At 41.3% G+C, this 20,493-nt stretch overlaps 1 protein-coding gene and 3 non-coding genes across 7 annotated transcripts; 3 read left to right on the top strand and 1 right to left on the bottom strand.

Annotated features, from left to right (window-relative positions):
- Positions 1–321: 321 nt before the first annotated feature.
- On the bottom strand, positions 322–9,550 carry ghdc (GH3 domain containing). 4 transcript variants are annotated; one of them, XM_039616757.1, is made up of 13 exons: positions 9,259–9,550; positions 8,960–9,008; positions 7,959–8,193; positions 6,789–7,064; positions 4,972–5,168; positions 4,693–4,887; positions 4,499–4,618; positions 3,810–4,107; positions 3,500–3,689; positions 1,440–1,511; positions 1,209–1,342; positions 1,009–1,097; positions 322–900 (listed from the first exon to the last, which is right to left on the bottom strand). In XM_039616757.1, exons 3-13 carry the CDS (start codon positions 8,047–8,049, stop codon positions 679–681), a joined length of 1,884 nt encoding a protein of 627 aa, XP_039472691.1. In that variant the 5' UTR covers positions 8,050–8,193; positions 8,960–9,008; positions 9,259–9,550; the 3' UTR covers positions 322–678. The 4 variants fall into 4 exon arrangements, with proteins under 4 accessions (XP_039472691.1, XP_031607809.2, XP_039472692.1 ...); XM_031751949.2 differs by lacking the exon at positions 8,960–9,008; XM_039616758.1 differs by lacking the exon at positions 9,259–9,550 and having other exon boundaries at positions 8,960–9,146.
- Positions 9,551–13,770: 4,220 nt separating this feature from the next.
- On the top strand, positions 13,771–13,853 carry trnal-cag. The gene has a single exon. It is a non-coding gene; the product is annotated as a tRNA-Leu (tRNA).
- A 2,905-nt stretch (positions 13,854–16,758) lies between these two features.
- Positions 16,759–16,840, top strand: trnal-cag. The gene has a single exon. It is a non-coding gene; the product is annotated as a tRNA-Leu (tRNA).
- Positions 16,841–17,943: 1,103 nt separating this feature from the next.
- On the top strand, positions 17,944–18,025 carry trnal-cag. Its single transcript has one exon. It is a non-coding gene; the product is annotated as a tRNA-Leu (tRNA).
- Positions 18,026–20,493: the final 2,468 nt, after the last annotated feature.

The raw sequence follows: 20,493 nt of genomic DNA, 5'->3' as shown, positions 1-20,493 counted from the left end.
TCTGAAAGAGAACCACCTAAAAAACATGACTTCCACCAATAACCATATGATGTCAGATAATTAACTAAGCTAAAAATAGCATAATTACCTTCATCAGCACAAAATTCAGCCACATAACAGTAGTGTACAAGATTTAAATCTTGCCAAATGTTGCTTTAGTCATCACAGGTAATTTCACAAAATGGGATCATTAGATGGTGCAACATTTAGTAACAGATGGTATAAAATGAAAGCTTAAGCAACTCCATTAAAAATACAAGATATTAACTGCATGTTATTTTGCTTTTCCTTTAACTGCCCAGAAAAAAAAAAAACATTGGAGAAAAGTGAAGTGAAATTTATTCAGGAATGGCAACTGAAGCTTACATTTAAACACAGCTCAAAGATTTCTGGTGCTGGTATGACCTGGTATGACAAGAAAATACTCGGGAAACTTCTAAATCGGGGCAAAAAAAAAAAGGGGGGGGAGGTTTGTACAGATGAGACTTCTGGGATATTTTGGCACTAGTTTAGAGATATAGTTGAGAAAATAAAAACAGTCAAAAGTGCATTTTTATTGTTTAAAAATCAGAGGTAATGCATCGTGGTTAACATCTCCCACTGGCACACTTCATTAAGTCAGTCATAAATAAGCTAAAACAGAAAAAAATCATCCAATCACAGAGTCTGTAAGTGATCTCAGGAAATCGTTTTGCCCAGAAGGAATTCAGCATATTCTTTCCTGCGCAGCACCCGCTGCATTTTGAACGTATTGGGTGAGGTGCTCGAGTACGCCATCATCTGCTTACGAAGTTTGTTAAATGCTCCCTCTGCCACCAGCTGCACTCTCATTGGCCCGATGCTGCCTTTGATACGGAAGGATTTGTAGACGGCCGAATCCTGCTGGAGAGAAATGTCCAGCTGGGAAGCAAGAGAGGAAACACCAAACAGAAAGACAAGGTAGAGTGATTTAATGACAGACTGTAAACATGCTGCCTGTTGGTGAAGCTTCATTAGGATTTCTCTTACCTTATGTCGTTGTTCCTCTGTAAGCCTCCTCACACCTTTCAGCTCTAAGAACACCTGGTAGTGAGGGTCCGAGCCACCAATTGTATCTCCTGCAATGCCACAATAAATAAAATAAAATATGGTGCAAAGGGTTCAATAGTTTTCGCATCATAATCAAACTTCTTCTATGATTTAAGGGTATAAACAAGAACAAATATTACCCAGGATGCCGCTCTCAGCACAGCAGTAGTCAACCAGCTGAGCTCCTGGCCACTGAGCGACGGCCTTCTTCAAAGCACTAAGGAACAACGCTTCTGACACTTTCTCTCCTCGAACATTCAGCATCTGACCTCGTCTAACAGAGCATGGAAGCAAGGAGAAAGTATCGTGTCATGCTTTATATATACACACACACAGCATAAGAAAAACTGTACGGCTGCCCAGTGCTGTACCTGTACTGAAACTCCACGATGGGACACTGGTTGTGAAATCCAACAACTTTTACAATGTCTCCGATGCGATATCTGTAACAAGGGAAATATACAGGTAAATATGAGAGTTTGTTATAGTTGTAATTAGAGATGGACCGATCCGATATTACGTATCGGTATCGGTCCGATACTGACCTAAATTACTGGATCGGATATCGGTGAGAAATAAAAAATGTAATCCGATCCATTAAATATCAAAAAAACACCTCACAAAACTTGCGACATGGCGTAACTCGGCTCATAACCGTAGCACGTTGCAGCAGTATGCCTCACGTGATAGAGCGGCTGTGTGTATTTGTAGCCTCGCTACCAAACCAGCATTTCATCTCCGAGGAAGTTATCCCAGAGAGAAGTAAAGCAAGTGTGTAAGTTCATCTCTGAATGTTTGTAAAGCATTCCCATGTTAAGCTTAACAACCGATATATGGAGCGACTGACTCTCTCTCTCCCTCACCTTCCTGCAGCTACTTCAATCGTGAAACTGCTTAATGATCAGCTGATCGGCTTTTCTGTCGCCGAGTCCGTCTCTCTTCTTTGTTTTTGGCCCACTTTGCACCAGAAAGAGGAAACCAGCGGCTGAACAACAGCAGCACGTTTAACCTTGATAAGCTGTTGTTAGAATTTATTTAATATTACTTTCTACACCAGGATCCTTTTCTACGTAGCTGACGGCTGGTAACTGTGCAGGGGCGGATCTAGCAAAGTGTAGCCAGGGGGGCCGATAGAGCATTAACAGGGAAAAGGGGGCACAAAGACATACTTTTCTTTCTTATTCTCATTTAAAATGTCTAGCTTTTAATAAATAATTATCTGAATCTTACACCCAAAGTTTGAATCTGATGTAAAATGTATAGAAGTCCATTACTGTATATAGTAACTATTAAGTCTAATATACCCTAGTAAGCTATACTACTTTTTTCTTTGAGAAGGTACCATCTGTGAATTCTGCAATTCTGTTGAAGAAAGATGTTGAATCTATTTAATTATTCTTGAAAAATAATTTATTTCTGTGCATTTTTTTCCCACCCTGCATCAAATTAAAGTTGATTACGTCGATTAAGCATCATCAGGTGGAGGGTGGGGGGTGGTTCCCTATTTTTTTTTGGTGGGAGTTTGCAACCCTATTAGTTAGGTTGCTTAATATTTCTGCTAAGTACTCTTTAAAATACCAGAATAGGGAGGATTAAGTTTATTAGATTGATCAGTGTTCCTGAACTATGAAATATTTTGGGCGCAGTGTATTTTTTACATACAGGTATAACAGAATAGCTTTAGTGTTATTGTTTATTTAAACTTGAGTATGAACTTATACAAAATGCAGCAAGATATTAAAAAAACAGTTTTATTGATTAAAAAACACACTATATCGGATTAATATCGGTATCGGCAGATATCCAAATTTATGATATCGGTATCGGTATCGGACATAAAAAAGTGGTATCGTGCCATCTCTAGTTGTAATATTACATTTTAATTGCAGTGACAGTTATACAGAGCCAGTGGACAAATCTGATTGTACACTCATCGGCAACTTTGTTAGGTACACCTGATCAACTGCTCATTAACACAAATATCTAATGAGCCACTCAGAAACTTAGTAACCATGTTACAAAGTTCAATCAAGTCTCAAAATGGTTTCTTGAACAATGGGTTCATTGTACTCAGATGGCCTCCATAGTCACAAAAGTCTCAGTCCAATAAAGCGTTTGTGGAATGGGAGATTCCCATCATGTCAACATTGACCAAATTCTCTGAGGAATGTTTCCAGTACCGTGTTGAATCTTTGCTGAATTAAGACAAAAGGGGGGCCAACCTAAAACTAGTAAAGTGTAACTAGTAAAGTGTACCTAATAAAGTGTCCGGTGAGTGTAAAGTGAAAACGTGACGTATCAAACACGGACACTTCCATTTTATCCTTAACCAGATTTAGAACATGTTAAAATGCAGTGTGACCCATCACAATCATGAGGACGGAAACATACAGCTGCAGTTATTTATATTTGTTTGTAGATGAAATCGAACCTGTAAAGTCCTGAAGCATTTGTGACAAGCAGCTCATAGTTTTCTCCCTCCTTCACCTCCTCCATCAGCAGAGTGTGAGGGGCCTCCTCATCCAGGCTGCTCTCTGGGAGGAACTCGCAGAACATTGAGCGAGGGCACAGCAAGTAACGTCTTTCTGACTCCTGAGGCCACAGGTTCACCCCAATTAAACCTGCAGGGGCACAGATAATGAGAGCAAATGCTGACCTCACCCACATATAGAAACCCTACAAATGCCCAACTGCAACGGTTTTTAATTAAACAGCTTAAAAATGTAAATGAAGGCTCTTACCTTCAGTAGCAGCATAGAAGGGCGAGTAGAAAGGCACTCCTTTGCAGTAACTCTCCCTCAACATTTCACCGTAGATCTGATTGGAGCCTGAGTCCACTGCCAGGACCAGGTTCAGTTGAGGCCACAGGCGCTTGGCAATCCCCCTGAAGCCATCCTGGAAGTGGGCCCGGAGCTGGGCAGCTCTCTGTGGGTCTGGCTTCATTAGCGCTTCAAGCTTGGCCCTCACTTTGGGCTCCAGAGACAGAGCAGTGCTGATTTTCCCCCGTTCAATGTCCTCCACAAGTTCCTGCCAACGCTCCTATGAGATCGAGAGCATATTAGGCAGAAACGACTTGCCTAAGCCTTTATTCATGAAAATAATTAACACAAATGTTTTAATCAGTCAGTGGGAGCTAAACACCTGACTCAAGATTTCATCTTGTTTTATTAGATGATGTCCCAGTGAGAGAGAAATGAGGCAAATATGACGGACAACAACAGCCTGCTACTGCTCAATGAAATGTTGTCTCTTAAAATAGACAAAAAATAAGATTACTAATGCTTTTCTTTAAAGGGTGGAATTCATGATTACGTTACATACTTTACGGTTTCCCATTAAGTCCTGTTTTTATGCCTCTACTCGCATAAAAAAGAAAAAAAAACACGTAAAAACAACAAAAGTAACTTATTCATGACAAACAACTGGGTACCTGTAAGGCACTGAAGGCATAGAAAACTGTGGAAGCGAAGTTGGACTCCAGAGTTCCCACATTAGGATCTTTCAGCGCAAAAAGAAGATGCAAATAGAGTGTGTCCTTCTCACTGGGAACCTGAAGAAACAGAAGATATTTTTACAGAAACGGTCACACAAAGGCTGACCACTTGTTAGGCTTGTTGATTGTACCTCGAAGGCAGGTGCTGGAGTCGTGTACAGGTTTAGGATGTGGCGTGAGGAGGCTGGTGTCGAGGAGTTTGGTCCGATGGGAATTCTGGCCTCAGACTGCCGAAAAGTAGGAGTGTAAAAGAACTTGGTGGTGCGTTGAAGGCTCTTGGTCTCAGGAAATGCCTGCTGCATGGCATCTAAGCACACAGTCACTCCCTGATGGAAACACACAGAGAGTATTATTAGTAAAATTTTCATGCGCAGCGCATGGGCTACACCATCATCAAGCAGTGACTTCACCTGCAGGAAGAACTCAGTGTTGGTGTCCTTAGTGCTGAGCAGCATGGCGCTGGATCCTGATGTCCCGGAGGTCATGGCCAGAATTAATGGCTTCTCTGCAATGATGAGCTTCTCTTCTCCAGCTGCGATGCGGTTGATTAGGTCTTGATAGTGCGTGTATGTAGTAATAGGATGGCATGCCTGAAATTCTTTAATATCTATAAAATAAACAGATTTCATGGTTTAAATCAAAACTGTATTGACACATCTCATTTATCTTTCATCATTTGAGCTTATTTTAAGCACAAGTATCAAACAGTCCCCAATTTCAGTATCACAATTCTCAGGACCTGCTGCATTGTGGGACTTTTCCCAGTATACTCAGGGTCAATTAATACACTGGCCTGCTGTGAATAGTTTAAACAGCAACATTACAACAAGCAGAAATGAGTTGGTGGACCTCTCAGAAACCACACTCACATCCACAGACTGTATGGTACTGCTTCTATATGTGCACAGGGCATAGACAGGTGAACCGTGGACACAAGTAAATGTACACTCCAGCAAGACACACAGCATGCAGCAGCTTCTCTATCAAAACTATTTTGAAGTGAAGCAATGAACTTATGGATGGGAAAGAAAAAGAGAAAGTCACAAGGAAGCATCTTAATTCTGTGGTAATCAGGATAATTTTCATCTCAGATGAGCATAGAAATAGGGTAGTACTCTTTACATCAATACTAAGGGTGTTGGAAAACAGGAATGAAAAGAGTCGGGGGATTCCCATGATGCATTGTGTTTTTCCTTTCCAGTCACCTTTCTCACTCAGTATGTGTTAATAGACCTCTCTGCATTGAATCATATCTGTTATTAACCTCTGTCTCTCTTCCACAGCATGGCTTTCATCCTGTTTTCCTTCTCTCACTCCAACCGGTAGCAGCAGATGGCCCCGCCCCTCCCTGAGCCTGGTTCTGCCGGAGGTTTCTTCCTGTTAAAAGGGAGTTTTTCCTTCCCACTGTCGCTAAAGTGCTTGCTCATAGGGGGTCATATGATTGTTGTGTTTTTCTCTGTACCTATGAAGCGCCTTGAGACGACTTTTGTTGTGATTTGGCGCTATATAAATAAAATTTAATTGATACTAAAAAAAAAATATGAATGTAACGTTAATAATACACATAGAAACATAAATGATGGTAGTTGTATTTGATTGCATCTGGCTACAGGTGTACAGGCTACATGTGTTTTCAGTGTCAATTATCTGACAAAAAATGAGAAAAATAAACTCATTTTGACTTACAGCATTATTATTCTTTCCTCCCATATTTCCTACAAATATTACAGTAATAACATAAAATTAATTCATTTGGAAACATGACCTTTTTTGGCACAACTAAATAACAAATCAGCACATAGAGTTAAGTCTACAAAACGAGCAAAATTCCACTGAATGCATGAAATGCTGTTTCAGTCACCTGTACGCTGAATATATCTCGGGGACATTTGTTCATTGAAAACAATAAATTTAATGACACAGGTTTAAAACTAAATTAAAAAAAAAAAAGAAGCTTGACTTGCTCACAAAAAACCAAAAATAGTGAACAGGTAGATGCAGCTTTAATTATTTTTGGATAGCAACACGTTTAAAATAGGAATCAAATCAATATGAAGTTTTGATTTGTTGTCGTTCTTTAAGGACTCTGGGGTCTGGTGGCAGCTGGTGGCACGAGTTTTTTCCTTTAATGTGTCACCCCGGTCTTCCCAAGCGTTAACATTGAATAAGCACAAATGTCTTCACACTACCTGCTTGCTAAACTAACGCCATCTACTTCACTGCTTACCTTTAATTGAGCTGAAGTCGTACTGTCTTCCATAATACGTATCTGCGTTTTTACGCAAGCGCTTCAGCAGCGTCTCCTGTTGGATTTCTTTCACTTTGAGTGTGTCGGCTTCAAGTTTCCTTCTCTGCCGCCTGCCCAGCCAGCCTACAACCTTTACCGCTACATGCTGGCTCAGAAGACTGCTTAACGTCCGGTTTTCAACCTTTATCTTCAAGATGAGTGCCATCCCGGCCACAGAGCACACACCGATGACAGCGGGGAGAGGGGGCGGCATGGCTGTTACAAAAGACACACAAAAACACAGGAGCCAGGTGGGGGCGCTGTTAGTCAGCATTATACCGTTACCTTTCTTCTCATCTACAAACAAGAGTACGCAGTCTACCGTGAAAGTGCACAATCCTGTCGAGACAGGATGATTTTTATTTCGCTATTTCACGCACTCATTCACCGCTTACCGGGAGTCTTTCCGCTGATGGCCAGGGCGACCGATAAAACCGCAAAACAAAGCGGAAGTGCAACGCGAAACCAAGAGGAAGACATCTGAAGCATTAAATAAGACGTGATGTTCCGTGGTTTTAATCATTCATATCTATAAAAAGCCTTTGGACTGCATTTCCACGCCCAAGAAAGCGTGTCAACTTTTACTTTCGCCACTATCTGTGCTGCTTCCGTATTTGGGTCAGAACTAGACGCTGATTGGTTTGACTAAATCATGACGTAATAAACCTGGAAATACCAACTAAAAAAAATTAAACTTGTATGTTATTTATCTGTTTTTGCTTTAAATTCAGTATCACTGCCTGGATAATGATATAGAGTCCGTGGTTGTGATTGCACAACAAAGAAAATCAGTCTGCAAGTTAGATTCTCATTAAATATTTCTTACATAAAACACGTGAGTGTGGAGGTTTGTGGTCACGTAAAAGGGTTCATATATACTACCAGTCAAAAGTTTGAACACACCTCATTTAATGTTTTTCTTTATTTTCATGGCTATTTACATTGTAGATTCTCACTTAAGGCATCAAACTATGAATGAACACATATAGAATTATGTAGTAAACAAAAAAGTGTTTTATATTTTAGATTCTTCCAAACAGCCACCCCTTCCTTTGATCACTGTTTTGCACACTCTTGGCATTCTCTCGATGAGCTTCATGAGGTAGTCACCTGAAATGGTTTTCCAACAGTCTTGAAGGTGTTTCCATAGATGCTGAGCACCTTTTGCCTTCACTCTGCGGTCCATCTCAACCCAAACCATCTCAGTTGGGTTTAGGTCAGGTGACTGGCGCAGCACTCCATCAATCTCCTTGTTGGTCAAACAGCACTTACACAGCCTGGAGGTGTGTTACCAGTGAGCCAACTTTTGGGACCGAAACAGTCACATGGGGGGCACACCTACACACTGTAAAATAGTTTCAGAAAACTGTGAAGAAGTCCATGATTTTCAAAAATGTCTTATCTGTGCTTCAGCATAAAACAGCATTTTCTGACTGTCAGAATTCTGCATCTTTCAGTCTAACGTACTTATGTATGTCAGATATGTTACACAAAAAATACACAAAAAAAGGACCCTGGGATGACACCCCGAAGTCAGGTGTCTGCCTCCTGCTGGTTCCAGTGCCCAACGTCGTTTCCAGGACACATACATGAAAGACTTTTGTTTTTCTTTTGGGAAAAATGACCAAAACAAATGACTCATCCGAGCAGATGTGAATGCACACAGAATCCCAGATGTGATTCTTTTAATTTTACTGGCTATGTTGCTAACCTGGTTTGTTAACTAAGCAATTTAAATTTAGGTTGCCCGTCTATAAACACCTAATTGGTTTGTTTTTAATTACTTGGAAATCTTAGATTCTCAAATAACTGGATAGCTATTGGATATCTGTTTTTTATCATTTCCTTGGCTGTCTCCAGGGTAATCGCCTCATCACAGCCCAAGCGATCCTTCACCTTCTATGTTAGTCCTTCAACATTGCCTTCAGCTTCCAAAAAGCGAATGATGACTGTTTTGTAAATGCTGAGCTTATCAATCACTATTTTGGCCATGTGCACCAACCTGTTAACAAATCTGATTATTAAAAACAACAACAAAAAAACAAAACACTCCACCTATGGTTGTAAAAAGATTCTACTAGTAAAGAAGGGTTGAATATTGAACAACTAACCTTTGGAAGGATCTTGCTGGGAACAGGCTGAGCTCATATGGTGAAGTCGCTTTTTAGAAAAAAAAAAGTCAATAAGGGGGTCTAAAAACTCGCTAGATGTAGTGACAAAGTCGCTGCCGTTAAGTCCTCCGTTATTTATTTAGCTAAACAAGTAAATTAACACTGGGTTACAGCACCATAGAAATATATACAAAAAATACAAGCCACCGTTATTTATTTAGCTAATATGCTAGTAGCCAATGTGCTTTAAGCTAACTTGGTTTCCCACAATCTTGTAAATAAAAACACAAAGAAGTTACCTTTAATACCAGTATAATTTCACTCCACGTTAACAGGATGGTTCTTTAGACAAGCGCTGCTGTTCAGTCCGAAGCTTTCTATGTGAGAGCAAGCCGTAAAACTTGAAAACAAAAAGTAAATAATTAAAAAAGGAGAGTGTGTTGTTTGTTAATCGTCGCGGGCCCGCTGGTGCCCGACGGTGAGACAGCGGGGCCGTAATCCCAAGGGCGGATGCACCCCGGGTTTTTTCCTGTCTGGGTTGCCATTCCCCGATAACAGCAGGTTAATATTAAGGTTAGCTTAATGGTTAATACTAGGGAGGTGAAGGTTCAACACGTTTATGACCGAATGAATTTCAAAGAGTAAGTGTACTGTGACGTCACAGCACGTGTGCTTTTGAAGTCTTAGAAAGCGAGCTCATAAATACCCCCAAGGTAAGGCACTCTACTGCACCTAGTGTTGAAAACACATTTTAACAAAATTAACGCTGAATCGATAGTCTTCTGCAAATATGTGGCGCTCAGTCTTCAGTCATACAAATTCTTCAGACACTGATGGCTTTGAGGAGCTTGACAGATATTATTTAGAGCCTGATGGGTTCTTCTTGCCGATATCTAATTCCAGAGATGAACAGTCTGAGGTTCCTAAAACCAGTGTTTCTGTAAACACCTATGAAAATGAACATGCAACCACCTCTGAAATAGATGAGGTTCCTAAAACCAGTGTTTATATAAACAACTTTGAACATGAAGAGCCTCCCACCAGTGAGAATTACAACACTGATTTATTCAATGGCGTCCTCCCCGAATCTTCAGATAGGAACAAATCTGAAGAGAATGTACAAAACGCTGACCAAGAAAGTTTTCAAAGAGAGGACAAAGAAACTTTTTTTTCCAGAGTTCAAACAAATCTTTCAGCTCTGTCTTCCATTATTACAGCTCCAGTTGAGTCTGTGGGGCGAGGAGTCATTTTTGTCACCAGCAACATTTTTAATATTGGTCGAGCACCATTTACCTCATTTACCTCACCCACTAGTGAAACGGAAAAGTCATCCACCTCTGAAACAACTGAGGTTCCTTCACCGAGTGTTTCTATAAACAACATTGAATATGAACAGTCACCCTCCAGTGAAACAACTAAGATTCCTACAGCCGGTGTTAATATGAACAACGCTAAAGATGAAAGGTCTTCAGCCAGTGAGAGTTACAACACTGATTTATTAAATGCCATTCTTCCTGAACCTTCAGATAACGGACCTGAAGATAATGAACAAAATGTTGTCCCAGGCAGTCTTCAAACAGAGGAAGAAGAAACTATTTCTTCCAAAGTTCAAACAAATGTTCCAAATCTCTATTCCTCTTGTAGAGTTCCAGATGTGCCTGTGGGCCTAAGGGAAGCTTTCATCACCAGGCACCTCCTTAATATTGGTCGAGAACAATTTACCTCAAATATTCCAAATCTCTATTCCTCTGGTAGAGTTCCAGATGTGCCTGTTGGCCTAAGAGAAGCTTTTATTACCAGGCACCTCCTTAATATTAGTCGAGCACCATTTACCTCAGTTACCACACCCACTAGTGAGACCTCTGAAACAGCAACTGTTTCTAAAAACAACTTTGGACATGAAGAGTCTCCCACCAATGAGAGTTACAGCACTGATTTATTCAATGTTGGTCTTCCTGAACCTTCAGATAACGGACCTGAAGATAATGAACAAAATGTTGTCCCAGGCAGTCTTCAAACAGAGGAAGAAGAAACTATTTCTTCCAGAGTTCAAACAAATGTTCCAAATCTTTATTCCTCTTGTAAAGTTCCAGATGTGCCTGTGGGCCTAAGGGAAGCTTTCATCACCAGGCACCTCCGTAATATTGGTCGAGAACCATTTACCTCAAATATTCCAAATCTCTATTCCTCTTGTAGAGTTCCAGATGTGCCTGTTGGCCTAAGAGAAGCTTTTATTACCAGGCACCTCCTTAATATTAGTCGAGCACCATTTACCTCAGTTACCACACCCACAAGTGAGACCTCGGAAACAGCAACTGTTTCTAAAAACAACTTTGGACATGAAGAGTCTCCCACCAATGAGAGTTACAGCATTGATCTATTCAATGTTGGTCTCCCTGAATCTTCAGATAACAGATCTGAAGAGAATGAACAAAATATTGTCCAAGGAACTCTTCAAAGAGAGGACGAAGACCCTGTTGTTTCCAGAGTTCACAGAAATCTTTCAGCTTTTTATTTCCTAATTACAGCTCCAGTTGTGTTTGCGGGCCAAGGAGTCATTTTTGTCGCCTGGCACATCCTTAATATTTGTGGAGCACCATTTACCTCATTGTTCAATCATTTTTCAGCAATTATTCAGCGTATGTTTCCCATTCCCCATGGAGCTAATTCAGGCCTGATTCCTACAATCCGAAGATGGTTAGATATAATTTCTTGGATGACTTCAGTAATCGGTGCACTTGCACTTTTAGTTTTACTTATAATCATACTTAAAATAGTCATCATGGTAACTCACTAATTCTAACATCACAATTATGCCCCCAGCCAGTCGCAGCAGAAGGCTGCCCCTCCCTGAGTCTGGTTCTGCTGGAGGTTTCTTCCTTTTAATAGGGAGTTTTTCCTTCCCACTGTCGTCTTAGTGCTTGCTCAAAGGGGATTGTTTGATTGCTGGGGTTTTCTCTCTAATACTGTAGGGTTTTAACCTTACAGTACAAAGAGCTTTAAAGTGCCTGTTGTAACATAGCATTATTAAATAGACTTTAATTGGCTTCAACTGAAAAAACATTACTAAATAAAAAAATAAATCAATAAATAATGGTGTGTGTTTGTTTCATTTTCCTATACCAGGTTAAGTGCTAAAACTTAGTGGGTTACAATTTATGTAGCTTTTAACAGATTATTGTTGTTTCAAATGTGACTGTGCTGAGTGGCCGTTGCACTGTGCGCAGGATAAAACCTGTTGATTTTAAGATTGCACTTAAGTAACATTGGTGATTAGAAGCCAGTGTTTTAGTCTTTTCCTTTTTTTCCTGATAAGTTTATTTTATAGTTTATTTTTAAGTCTTTGATCTAGTTTTATGGGTTGCTCTTGTTTTAAAAACTAATTTAAAGCTCTTACTCGTCATTAACACAAATGCAGCCTTTACCTGTACAGGGATTGACCACTAGAGGTCCTTTTGCTCAAGGTTTACATTCATCGGCAACTTTCTTGTCAAATGCTAAATGCTGATCCGATTAAATAGGATTATTAAGGGACAATACATTTTGTTCTTAATATCATATTATTTCATCTATCATGTCTTTTCTATGATTCATATTTTATTGATGAGACCGTTGATAGCAAAGTAGCAAATACTAAAAGATTAACTAGTCAGACTCAGGACATGTGATTTCTACATTTCTACAGGGTTCAAATCCCACTCCTGACATCACTTGCTTATTAAACATAAGACTGACATGTCATGTTATGGCTTCCTCCAATAAAGAAGTTGCCACTAGATGGCAACTGCTTTGATCAATTATGAACTTGAAATCTGGTTTAGTTAGTGTTGGGGGTGCTGTAGTGCAGGTCAGCTACCTGGTTGGTGATTATACGCTTTAATCTACATGCCAAATATCCTCAAGTACCTCTCTCATGCGTCTATCGGAGTCTGAATGTTCCGCAAAATCAATTGTTCCAGACAGCCAAATTCACTCCAGATACAGACTGCTCCGTTACATCTATGTCCACGGTGAATGACCATCTTTGAAAAGAGGTGGTGGCATAGGGCACCAACTGTCTGACATCTATAATCCAGTGTGGAGATACCTTCCCAGAAGCCTTAACGCCCACTCACATCCTGGGCCATTTGACCTCAGGAAATCACATGATAGGTTAGGGCTAGATTTCACAATGAGCTCACCCGAATCCTTGGCTGACTGTGACCTACACCCGTTTTCACACCTTGGCTCGTGTCATTAGAGAGAGGATCGTTAGGGGGTCCTCGTCCATCTTGGGCGGACGCTCCCATAGGCCTTAAATCTGGAACTCTCCACCATTTGACCCTAGAACTGAAGAAGCTTCTCGGATGAGAGCTGAAACGTCTTCAAGCAACTTAAAGAAGTTTCCAAGCTCCTTAGACTGCAATGACCTGGATGACTGAGAACCTTCACAGACATCCATTACAACTTCCTTCACCAAGTGGATCTCAGCCTGCAAAAATATATAGATCTAAACCTAAAATCTCACAAATGTGCTTTAGAAGTCAGTTCCTTTCCGTACTGCAACTTGGTCACATTCATTTATCAGATAGTTAATGTCTCATCACTCATCCAAGTGACTTCTTCAATCTCAGCTGAATGCAGGTTTCCTTATAAGCAGGACATTTGCATAAAGACCAACACTGTCATGTTTTTGTCTGTAGACACCCTCGTTGTTTTTAAAATATGTGTTGGTAAGGCAGAGGTGTAATAGTCTGCAAATATGATCAGTTGTAAAGGTGTCTTGATCTGCTAGCCTGTCATGTGGATTCTGTATGAACAAGCGCAAATGTGTCAGGATGGCCGAGCGGTCTAAGGCGCTGCGTTCAGGTCGCAGTCTCCCCTGGAGGCGTGGGTTCAAATCCCACTCCTGACATCACTTGCTTATTAAACATAAGACTGACATGTTATGTGATGTCTTCCTTCACTAAAGAAGTTGCCACTAGATAGCAACTGCTTTGATAAATTATGAACTTGAAATCTGGTTTAGTTAGTGTTGGGGTGCTGTAGTGCAGGTCACCTACCTGGTTGGTGATTGTAAGCTTTAATCTACATGCCAAATATCCTCAAGTACCTCTCTCATGCGTCTATCGGAGTCTGAATGTTCCATAAAATCAATTGTTCCAGACAGCCAAATTCACTCCAGATACAGACTGCTCCGTTACATCTATGTCCACGGTGAATGACCATCTTTGAAAAGAGGTGGTGGCATAGGGCACCAACTGTCTGACATCTATAATCCAGTGTGGAGATACCTTCCCAGAAGCCTTAACGCCCACTCACATCCTGGGCCATTTGACCTCAGGAAATCACATGATAGGTTAGGGCTAGGTTTCACAATGAGCTCACCCGAATCCTTGGCTGATTGTGACCTACACCCGTTTTCACACCTTGGCTCGTGTCATTAGAGAGAGGATCGTTAGGGGTCCCTCGTCCATCTTGGGCGGACGCTCCCATAGGCCTTAAATCTGGAACTCTCCACCATTTGACCCTAGAACTGAAGAAGCTTCTCGGATGAGAGCTGAAACGTCTTCAAGCAACTTAAAGAAGTTTCCAAGCTCCTTAGACTGCAATGACCTGGATGACTGAGAACCTTCACAGACATCCATTACAACTTCCTTCACCAAGTGGATCTCAGCCTGCAAAAATCCATAGATCTAAACCTAAAATCTCACAAATGTGCTTTAGAAGTCAGTTCCTTTCCGCACTGCAACTTGGTCACATTCATTTATCAGATAGTTAATGTCTCATCACCAGTGTTGGGTAAGTTACTTTAAATTAGTAACTTAGTTACATTACTAGTTACTTCTCTAAAAAGTAACTCAGTTACTTCAAGTTACTCGTTACTTTCAAAGTAACTAGTTACTAAGGAAAGTAACTTTGGTTTTACTCAGAATTCTCTTGTTAATGTGTTGCTTCCATAACTGGATACCCAGCCAGACTGCCAGTCTTCTATCTTGCTTACTTGCCACAAGTGCACTGTGCCACCTACCAATAGAAAGGAAAAATAATGTGCACATTTCCACGAGAGAAATCCCACGCCTGGACCGTCGTTGACCCCGCCATGATTCTAGCCTGCTTTTTACATCCAACACAAAAACTGCAGTCGTGGTGCTTTTGATTGTACTCAGAACTTGGAAATTCTGCCTTCTGAATAGGAAGATGTAGGTAACACCAGACTGCAGATGAGCTGCATACAGAGCTGGACTGGGCATTTTGACTAGAGACCGGCCCATCATTATAGGAAAAATCATAAAGCCTTTGAATGAAAATAAACACTGTTGTGACAGTGATGTACACTGTTCTGATGGTATATATGTATCAATCTATCAATTGTTTGTTGTAAGACTCAGATAATTATTTTTTTTAAAGCGAGACATTTTAAATGAGAATAATAAAGAAAAGTATTTCCTTGTCCCCCCTTTCCCTGTTAATGCCCTACCTGCCTCCCTGGCAAAACTTTGCTAGATCCGCCCCTGCACAGTTACCAGCTGTCAGCTACTTAGAAAAGGATCCTGCTGTTATTTGTCTCTCAGAAACAGTTCATAACTTCCTTCAACTCATCCATGTCACCTAAAAGGTAAACCTGTTTCCCCATCACCTGTTCAGCTCTGATGATTCAGTAAGGACATCTCCTGGTTTCATCTGCATGTTTCCCTCTCACCAGATAACCAAACCGATATCATGACCAGCAGCTTTACAGCTGTGGCTCCAGCAAACATCAGCTGATACTAGCAATTAATATTAAATAAATTCTAACAACAGCTGATCAAGCTTAAACGTGCTGCTGTTGTTTAACGCGACATCCGCTGGTTTCCTCTTTCTGGCGCAAAGTGGGCGATAAATAAACAAGAGAGAAAAGCCGATCAGCTGATCATTGATCAGTTTCGTGATTGAACTAGAAACGGGAGAGAATGAGAGAAGAAGAGGCAGCTGTGCAGCTTCAGCTTTGTGTCTTTTTTTCATTGTAGCTGAAGTCCGGGACAAACTGTGTTCCTTTTCACCTCAGTACTAAACGCATAATATTTTCTCTGAATACCAGACGATTCTGTTTTTTACGGGATGGTTGGCAACTCTAATAATTAACCGTATGAACAAAATAAAGTTCAACATCAGTAACATAGCACCCACACAGCTGTATAGAAACTCCGTCATGCTAGCTAGCACGCAGATACGAAAATGTCAGCATACCGAAAATAAACTCCACCTAAACTTGGTTTATATCTGACCCAGATAGACTGCAGGTCATAACTTCTTACCTGAAGTTCAGTTCACCTGACACGCGGACCGGCGGCCGCTCGGGTCTCTCCTTTTGCCTCCCTTTTCCTTCATCCACCTGCTGGCTTCCACCACTTGCTAATGTTATTGAATCTGTGGAAGCCCCGCGATATCCACCACACGAAGTAACGAGTAACGAGCCTATCTAAATCCCAGTAACGAGTAACGCGTTCCTGCTTTTGGCATAATAACTAGTTACCGTGCTCGTTACCACAATAATAACGTCGTTACTGTAACGCGTTACTTAATAACGCGTTAGTCCCAACACTGCTCATCACTCATCCAAGTGACTTCTTCAATCTCAGCTGAATGCAGGTTTCCTTATAAGCAGGACATTTGCATAAAGACCAACACTGTCATGTTTTTGTCTGTAGACACCCTCGTTGTTTTTAAAATATGTGTTGGTAAGGCAGAGGTGTAATAGTCTGCAAATATGATCAGTTGTAAAGGTGTCTTGATCTGCTAGCCTGTCATGTGGATTCTGTATGAACAAGCGCAAATGTGTCAGGATGGCCGAGCGGTCTAAGGCGCTGCGTTCAGGTCGCAGTCTCCCCTGGGGCGTGGGTTCAAATCCCACTCCTGACATCACTTGCTTATTAAACATAAGACTGACATGTTATATGATGTCTTCCTTCAATAAAGAAGTTGCCACTAGATGGCAACTGCTTTGATAAATTATGAACTTGAAATCTGGTTTAGCTAGTGTTGGGGTGCTGTAGTGCAGGTCACCTACCCGGTTGGTGATTGTAAGCTTTAATCTACATGCCAAATATCCTCAAGTACCTCTCTCATGCGTCTATCGGAGTCTGACTGTTCCGCAAAATCAATTGTTCCAGACAGCCAAATTCACTCCAGATACAGACTGCTCCGTTACATCTATGTCCACGGTGAATGACCATCTTTGAAAAGAGGTGGTGGCATAGGGCACCAACTGTCTGACATCTATAATCCAGTGTGGAGATACCTTCCCAGAAGCCTTAACGCCCACTCACATCCTGGGCCATTTGACCTCAGGAAATCACATGATAGGTTAGGGCTAGGTTTCACAATGAGCTCACCCGAATCCTTGGCTGATTGTGACCTACACCCGTTTTCACACCTTGGCTCGTGTCATTAGAGAGAGGATCGTTAGGGGTCCCTCGTCCATCTTGGGCGGACGCTCCCATAGGCCTTAAATCTGGAACTCTCCACCATTTGACCCTAGAACTGAAGAAGCTTCTCGGATGAGAGCTGAAACGTCTTCAAGCAACTTAAAGAAGTTTCCAAGCTCCTTAGACTGCAATGACCTGGATGACTGAGAACCTTCACAGACATCCATTACAACTTCCTTCACCAAGTGGATCTCAGCCTGCAAAAATCCATAGATCTAAACCTAAAATCTCACAAATGTGCTTTAGAAGTCAGTTCCTTTCCGTACTGCAACTTGGTCACATTCATTTATCAGATAGTTAATGTCTCATCACTCATCCAAGTGACTTCTTCAATCTCAGCTGAATGCAGGTTTCCTTATAAGCAGGACATTTGCATAAAGACCAACACTGTCATGTTTTTGTCTGTAGACACCCTCGTTGTTTTTAAAATATGTGTTGGTAAGGCAGAGGTGTAATAGTCTGCAAATATGATCAGTTGTAAAGGTGTCTTGATCTGCTAGCCTGTCATGTGGATTCTGTATGAACAAGCGCAAATGTGTCAGGATGGCCGAGCGGTCTAAGGCGCTGCGTTCAGGTCGCAGTCTCCCTGGAGGCGTGGGTTCAAATCCCACTCCTGACATCACTTGCTTATTAAACATAAGACTGACATGTTATGTGATGTCTTCCTTCACTAAAGAAGTTGCCACTAGATGGCAACTGCTTTGATAAATTATGAACTTGAAATCTGGTTTAGTTAGTGTTGGGGTGCTGTAGTGCAGGTCACCTACCTGGTTGGTGATTGTAAGCTTTAATCTACATGCCAAATATCCTCAAGTACCTCTCTCATGCGTCTATCGGAGTCTGAATGTTCCATAAAATCAATTGTTCCAGACAGCCAAATTCACTCCAGATACAGACTGCTCCGTTACATCTATGTCCACGGTGAATGACCATCTTTGAAAAGAGGTGGTGGCATAGGGCACCAACTGTCTGACATCTATAATCCAGTGTGGAGATACCTTCCCAGAAGCCTTAACGCCCACTCACATCCTGGGCCATTTGACCTCAGGAAATCACATGATAGGTTAGGGCTAGGTTTCACAATGAGCTCACCCGAATCCTTGGCTGACTGTGACCTACACCCGTTTTCACACCTTGGCTCGTGTCATTAGAGAGAGGATCGTTAGGGGTCCCTCGTCCATCTTGGGCGGACGCTCCCATAGGCCTTAAATCTGGAACTCTCCACCATTTGACCCTAGAACTGAAGAAGCTTCTCGGATGAGAGCTGAAACGTCTTCAAGCAACTTAAAGAAGTTTCCAAGCTCCTTAGACTGCAATGACCTGGATGACTGAGAACCTTCACAGACATCCATTACAACTTCCTTCACCAAGTGGATCTCAGCCTGCAAAATCCATAGATCTAAACCTAAAATCTCACAAATGTGCTTTAGAAGTCAGTTCCTTTCCGCACTGCAACTTGGTCACATTCATTTATCAGATAGTTAATGTCTCATCACCAGTGTTGGGTAAGTTACTTTAAATTAGTAACTTAGTTACATTACTAGTTACTTCTCTAAAAAGTAACTCAGTTACTTCAAGTTACTCGTTACTTTCAAAGTAACTAGTTACTAAGGAAAGTAACTTTGGTTTTACTCAGAATTCTCTTGTTAATGTGTCGCTTCCATAACTGGATACCCAGCCAGACTGCCAGTCTTCTATCTTGCTTACTTGCCACAAGTGCACTGTGCCACCTACCAATAGAAAGGAAAAAAATAATGTGCACATTTCCACGAGAGAAATCACGCCTGGACCGTCGTTGACCGCCGCCATGATTCTAGCCTGCTTTTTACATCCAACACAAAAACTGCAGTCGTGGTGCTTTTGATTGTACTCAGAACTTGGAAATTCTGCCTTCTGAATAGGAAGATGTAGGTAACACCAGACTGCAGATGAGCTGCATACAGAGCTGGACTGGGCATTTTGACTAGAGACCGCCCATCATTATAGGAAAAATCATAAAGCCTTTGAATGAAAATAAACACTGTTATGACAGTGATGTACACTGTTCTGATGGTATATATGTATCAATCTATCAATTGTTTGTTGTAAGACTCAGATAATTATTTTTTTTTTAAAGCGAGACATTTTAAATGAGAATAATAAAGAAAAGTATTTCCTTGTCCCCCCTTTCCCTGTTAATGCCCTACCTGCCTCCCTGGCAAAACTTTGCTAGATCCGCCCCTGCACAGTTACCAGCTGTCAGCTACTTAGAAAAGGATCCTGCTGTTATTTGTCTCTCAGAAACAGTTCATAACTTCCTTCAACTCATCCATGTCACCTAAAAGGTAAACCTGTTTCTCCATCACCTGTTCAGCTCTGATGATTCAGTAAGGACATCTCCTGGTTTCATCTGCATGTTTCCTCTCACCAGATAACCAAACCGATATCATGACCAGCAGCTTTACAGCTGTGGCTCCAGCAAACATCAGCTGATACTAGCAATTAATATTAAATAAATTCTAACAACAGCTGATCAAGCTTAAACGTGCTGCTGTTGTTTAACGCGACATCCGCTGGTTTCCTCTTTCTGGCGCAAAGTGGGCGATAAATAAACAAGAGAGAAAAGCCGATCAGCTGATCATTGATCAGTTTCGTGATTGAACTAGAAACGGAGAGAATGAGAGAAGAAGAGGCAGCTGTGCAGCTTCAGCTTTGTGTCTTTTTCATTGTAGCTGAAGTCCGGGACAAACTGTGTTCCTTTTCACCTCAGTACGAAACGCATAATATTTTCTCTGAATACCAGACGATTCTGTTTTTTACGGGATGGTTGGCAACTCTAATAATTAACCGTATGAACAAAATAAAGTTCAACATCAGTAACATAGCACCCACACAGCTGTATAGAAACTCCGTCATGCTAGCTAGCACGCAGTACGAAAATGTCAGCATACCGAAAATAAACTCCACCTAAACTTGGTTTATATCTGACCCAGATAGACTGCAGGTCATAACTTCTTACCTGAAGTTCAGTTCACCTGACACGCGGACGGCGGCCGCTTCGGGTCTCTCCTTTTGCCTCCCTTTTCCTTCATCCACCTGCTGGCTTCC

The sequence above is a fragment of the Oreochromis aureus genome, linkage group 8, assembly GCF_013358895.1.
Source record: "Oreochromis aureus strain Israel breed Guangdong linkage group 8, ZZ_aureus, whole genome shotgun sequence".
In the NCBI taxonomy this organism is placed as follows: Eukaryota; Metazoa; Chordata; class Actinopteri; order Cichliformes; family Cichlidae; genus Oreochromis; species Oreochromis aureus.
This window is presented reverse-complemented; position numbering and strand designations above follow the sequence as displayed.

What these genes read in the sequence shown, in the direction of transcription:
- ghdc (XM_031751948.2), bottom strand. Translation starts at nt 7,337, where the DNA reads ATGCTTCAGATGTCTTCCTCTTGGTTTCGCGTTGCACTTCCGCTTTGT. An exon ending in CATCAGCGGAAAGACTCCCG is followed by an intron (nt 7,065 to 7,243) that starts GTAAGCGGTGAA and finishes CTTTTGTAACAG; the next exon opens with CCATGCCGCCCCCTCTCCCC. An exon ending in CAGAGGAACAACGACATAAG is followed by an intron (nt 901 to 1,008) that starts GTAAGAGAAATC and finishes CTTGCTTCCCAG; the next exon opens with CTGGACATTTCTCTCCAGCA.